The sequence below is a fragment of the Solanum tuberosum genome, unplaced genomic scaffold, assembly GCF_000226075.1.
Source record: "Solanum tuberosum cultivar DM 1-3 516 R44 unplaced genomic scaffold, SolTub_3.0 scf00053, whole genome shotgun sequence".
Taxonomy (NCBI): domain Eukaryota; kingdom Viridiplantae; phylum Streptophyta; class Magnoliopsida; order Solanales; family Solanaceae; genus Solanum; species Solanum tuberosum.
The window spans coordinates 508,521-513,810 of record NW_006238979.1 but is presented as its reverse complement, the minus strand read 5'-3'; the positions used below and the strand labels follow the sequence as shown (position 1 = coordinate 513,810).

General features: G+C 35.2%; 1 protein-coding gene across 1 annotated transcript; it reads right to left on the bottom strand.

Annotated features, from left to right (window-relative positions):
* Nucleotides 1–1,489: 1,489 nt before the first annotated feature.
* On the bottom strand, nucleotides 1,490–4,422 carry LOC102594641 (60S ribosomal protein L5-like). Its single transcript, XM_006344283.2, has 9 exons — nucleotides 4,312–4,422; nucleotides 3,987–4,056; nucleotides 3,813–3,904; nucleotides 3,464–3,590; nucleotides 3,293–3,372; nucleotides 3,085–3,201; nucleotides 2,566–2,700; nucleotides 2,245–2,414; nucleotides 1,490–1,843 (listed from the first exon to the last, which is right to left on the bottom strand). Exons 1-9 carry the CDS (start codon nucleotides 4,312–4,314, stop codon nucleotides 1,732–1,734), a joined length of 906 nt encoding a protein of 301 aa, XP_006344345.1. The 5' UTR covers nucleotides 4,315–4,422; the 3' UTR covers nucleotides 1,490–1,731.
* Nucleotides 4,423–5,290: the final 868 nt, after the last annotated feature.

Genomic DNA, 5,290 nt, shown 5'->3' with positions numbered 1-5,290 from the left:
TACTCTTTCTAAAGGCCATTGCAGTAGTTGCCTTTGGAGTTTCTGATTTGCAAGAGAAAGAGATGAAGAGCATAATAGGTCCCACTGAGCGTGCCAAATTTGTTCGCAACAAATTTCCTTAAGCGCTAAAAATTAACTGCAAACAAAATAAATAAAAGAAAAATGTGATTTTTATTAATGAATCATTGTGAGTACAATTCTATTGTTCTCTTGATTCTTCTCTCCTAAACTTCTCCAAGATTCGAGGGCCTTTAGTAGCGTATTTCTCGAATTGTTGGATGATGTAAACCTCCTTGAGATGTGGTTGATCTCCGGGAACGTCGGGAAGCGCTTCGTCGAATCAAGTCGATATTCGGGAAGAACTCCGTTGACCACTCCTGCTAAGAGCTATGTAGTTGGTGTTGTACCTTTCACTAATGGCAGAATGTTTGTTGAAGAGTTTTCTTAATGCCCTTATAATGTCATGTACAAGACTATTTATAGTTGTAGGGGGTGAACAAGGCTGCATATGATTGGCCAAAGGATGTCATTTTGACATTTGGCGGATTGTGATTGGTTCTTGCACTTGATTGGGACTACCACCTCATTTGGACACGTGGCGCCACCTTATTGGCCTTGGATGCCTAGTCACTGTGACACATGGCATGAGTTTGGGCTTCAAGGTGAAATGGACCTTGAATTTGAATTTAATAAAATGACTTTATTTATTTGTAAAGCCCAAATGAGCATGGATTTAATTCAAATTTTGTATGAATTGAATCCAATAAAATTTATGTATCTACACTCGAACATGAAGAAAGTAACTAAAAAAGACCATACTTGCATAGGCAAATTCGAACCGGTAGGAGTGAAAAAGAAACCTTCCCAGTATCAAGCCACGAGCCTATTCTTGTTTCCTTCCCTACCATGGTCAGAATTTACTAACATTGGGTCTAACTCGTCTACTCTTAATTAAACTGTCTACTCAAGAACAGGAACAAGACTAAATTGAGGCCTGCAAGATTTCAGTTATAGAGGCCAATCTAGTCTTAAATTACAAACTAATCAAAAATTTCATCTTCGGAAGGCAAACAATGACAAGTAATCCAAAAACCATCTTTACATTGTTAACTTTAGAGAAGGACTAGATGATGAAAAGATATTATGCATTGATACTTCAGACAAGACCACATCAACAACGTACTGAGGAAGGTAAGACGTACAAAGATCATACCCCTACCCCTTTGCAAGGAAGAAGTTGTTTCTAGTAAACCCTCGACTCAAAGAGAACCAAGTTATTTGAAGCAAGGTTGCAAGTAAAATATGACAGCAAAACATAAAATAAATCATAAATTATAAGACCAGGAGATTAGCAAGCCCAAGTACCTCAGCCAAATAGCATTCTTCAGAAATTTGGCACAGTTATCTCCCCAACATTAATGATGTGAACTTCATAAATCCTTGATTTTCATCGATAAAGAAACCAACCATTTCTTCATAAAAACAAAAATAATCAAAAAACATTTCACACTGCATTTGTAGATCCAGAGAGATGAGTCAAGGTTCCAAAATTACTGATTGCTATTCATTAGTGTGCTTGATGGGATTAGTGCACACTTGCAAATCTAACCTCCCACATTGTCATACAGTAAGAATAATTGTACTAACGCATACAGAACTGAGATTTCTGCCTAGGAAGAAACAACAGTATCACAAAACTATAAGCACCAAAATTTTATAATTTTAGTGTCTTCACTCATCATCATCCTCATCATCATCATTTCCAGCAGCTGAATTCAAAGCATTCAGTCTTTCAATCAACTTAGCCTTCCTTTCCTCATAAGTCAGCTTCTTCAGATTGTACCTGTAATAGAAGCCCAAAGAATTAGATGCATGATACGAGCATAAAATAAAGAGATAACATAGAAGTGAATCAGTTGAAATGGCTGATAATCAGCATTCTAATTCATCTTGCCCACTAACATTACATATAATTAGACACTGATAATCATAGAGCATTTTAATTGGTCCAGTCAGTTAACATGATATATGGCACTACAGAATTGATAAGATTCACTAGAACACACTTAAAAATAAGTCCCGTGTTCACACAACATAAACAGGAAGTACAGATCCTTCAAGCACACAGGAAACAAAGCCAATGTGCCTGAGGACTTAAAAACACCTGACATTTGTGCACTTCGATGCATTATAAACAAAAAATAATGGCTTATAAGGTTAAACAAACTAAACGTATAATCAGACCTCTTGTGCTTCTTGGGAGGCTGCTTCTCAGACTTCTTTGGGCTTGGTTCAGCACGTATGGCAGCATGAACCTTCTTGTACATCTCTTCAAGATTATCAGCCTCAAGACCCCGCTTAATGTACTCACTAAAGTGAGACTGATATTTCTCAGGTTCATCTTCTATCAAAGTCTGAAAACACACACCTTCAACATTTTAGAGATGGACAATAGGAAGACACCAGAACCCATCAAAGATGAACCTCACTAATCCAGATTAGCACAAAATATTGTCCAAGGATTTTGTTACGAAAAAATGATTCAAATAGTCCTTTTTGTTTCACCTTCATATATGTTGCAACATGGCCACCATAGATATACTTGCGGTGAACATCAGCATCAAGTTGCTTGGAGTCTTTACTGAATCCAGCAAACCTCTTCTCACCATGAGGAATATCAAGTCCACCATCCAATGCACCCTGGACAGAAGCAGAGAATAGAAAATGTGTATAGAATGAATAACCAGTCAAATGGCAAGACAAATCCTTCAGAGACAGGATCCACTACAAGAGGAAAGAAGACTTGCAGTTGAAGGCCATCTGCACATCAAACAGACCAACTAACCCAGCAGTATTTAAATTGACAACCAAGAACTCTTTAATTTCCACAAACAATGGCAACCATTGTTTGTAATATCATTTTATGGGTTTGTGCCAAGTTGAAGCCGCCATTCATTAAAGGTTGAAGGAGGTTGGAAGAAATAAACAAAGGGGCTGTTTCATCAAAAACTTCTCCAAGCCATAACTTAATCCAATATGGAGTTTAACAGAGTAAAAGAGAATGAACAGCAAAGTATTAGTTACCTTGAGAGCACCAAACACACGATTTCCAGTAGTAGTTCTAATAAGACCAACATCCAAGAGAGCACGGAAAGGTCTCCTGCTTTCAGCAGGTTCAACTGAGTAATCCTCTCCACTGGCCTGTAAAGATTCATAATACCCATTACTAAATAAAAGCTGGTACTACAGACAACAAAACAGCATGCACCTTGATATTGTAGCTGCCACTTACCTCAGGGTTCCCTTGATACTCCTCATCCATTTCGAGTTTTTTGAGAACTCGTCTTGCCAAGAGAAGTCCAGTACAGTATGCTAAATTAACATTGAATCAATTAGCACAGATCAGATAAGAGGTACACAATTTGAGGTGAGATGACCCAACAAGAAGAGGTTATGTAAATACCAGCAGCATAATTTGTGAGTCCAACTTGAAGGCCAAATTGAGGCAGCTCACGAGCATATGCAGAGGCAAGAATCATGTCACCAGCTATGCTAGCAGACACAATTTGGGCAATTATGTCCTTATTAGTCTGAAAGAAGGTTAAGGTAAATAAAGCAATATAGGACAGTAGATGTCAACCCTTCCTGCATTACACACTAACAGGAAATGATTAGGTGTAATAGTTCAGACATCTGAGATCTTTTTATTGTTAAAACATGATCTTGAATTGGATAAACTGTCAAAAATAAATACAACATCCCCATAGATCAAAGTCAAAGTATTTAAATATTGAGAGGGAGTATTAGGATACAAATCGGACAACAAAACGATATTTTGGAGTGTTGTACTTGTTTTTGTCCTGATTTATCAAGCGATTCCTGGCTCTGTAGTCAGTCTTTCCCTCTGCACAATAGAATAGAAAAAATTGATGAGCTGCAGAGAAAAGAGGTGTGATAGTGAAAAATATAATGGATAAAGAACACACCTCTCCTTCTCTTGAATTTAACCTGGAAACGCTTAAAGTAAGCCCTAGTCTTCTGGACTTTGATGAATGCCTGCACACAATTTTAGATTAGCACAAGTGAGAAAAATTTACACCCAACAATATTGAGTAATAAGGAATGCTTCAATTTTGGATATGTATTTCAGTGTAACGTTCTAGTAAAGAAGAAAGAGATTAATTTCTTCTATAAACTTCAATTCCTAAGACGTTTGTTTTACTACCATTATTAATGCTTAGCAGTGACTAGACAGACAACATTAGAGAATTAAAGCATCGAAGGGGAAAATGGCAAAGCAGTATATGTTACCATTGTTCCTCGTGGATTAGCTTCCGAAGGCGGTAGGGAAATGAGAAGAAGCTGCTTGTGAAGAGAACAAATACTGCTGCCTCAAATACATAATCAAAAACCCTACTACATCCATTCTAATAATATGTTTGACCTTATTACCCTTCCACCATAGCCCTATTCCTTTCAATTTGCCTTTGTTTTAAAACAAAACCAAAAAATAATCCTTATTTAAATATTTCATTATATACCAGTGAAATTGAATAAGACAAAATATTTATATTCAAGTTAGTATAATGTTTATTATGATAGATCATTTCAAAAAAAAAAATGTTTGTTATGATAGATTTTCTCATCTTCTTTTAAGCATATAAAATATATTTTAAAGAAATTGAATTTCTTAAGAGCAAACTATTCATATGAATATACTAGAATAAAACATTTATCATAGTGAAGTAAATTGAACAAAAGATAATACTTTGAAATAACAATATATTGTATTGTTATAAATATTTTTACCATTTCATTACCACTATCTTTTATAGAAGTACTGATTCTCTAAACAAATTTTGATTTCGTAAAAAAAATTGAAGTATTGTTTCTTTTTATTACATTTGTCTATTATATTTTTTAACATTAATTAAATATTTATAAATATTATGAAAATGAAACATACAAAAGGTATGAATAATATTTTGTACTTGTTCCTTTGAGTCGAGTCTTCATTCTCTTCTTAATACCAGCTATCTAAGCCTTCATTAATCATTGAGAGATCCTATATATATCCTAATCTTAGCTCTAAAATTCACATTTTCAAATCAAAGTAAAGTCAAGAGGAAAGTTCAAAGGTTTTATTCAGGGCTATGTATTGGTTGGTTCAGTTCGGTTTTGAAGTTTAACGGTTTAGCTTATTGGTTATCCATTTGTAGAGATGCTAAACCGTTATAAAACCATTAAGATATTGGCTTATCGGTTATTGGTTTATCAATTTTTTATCGTT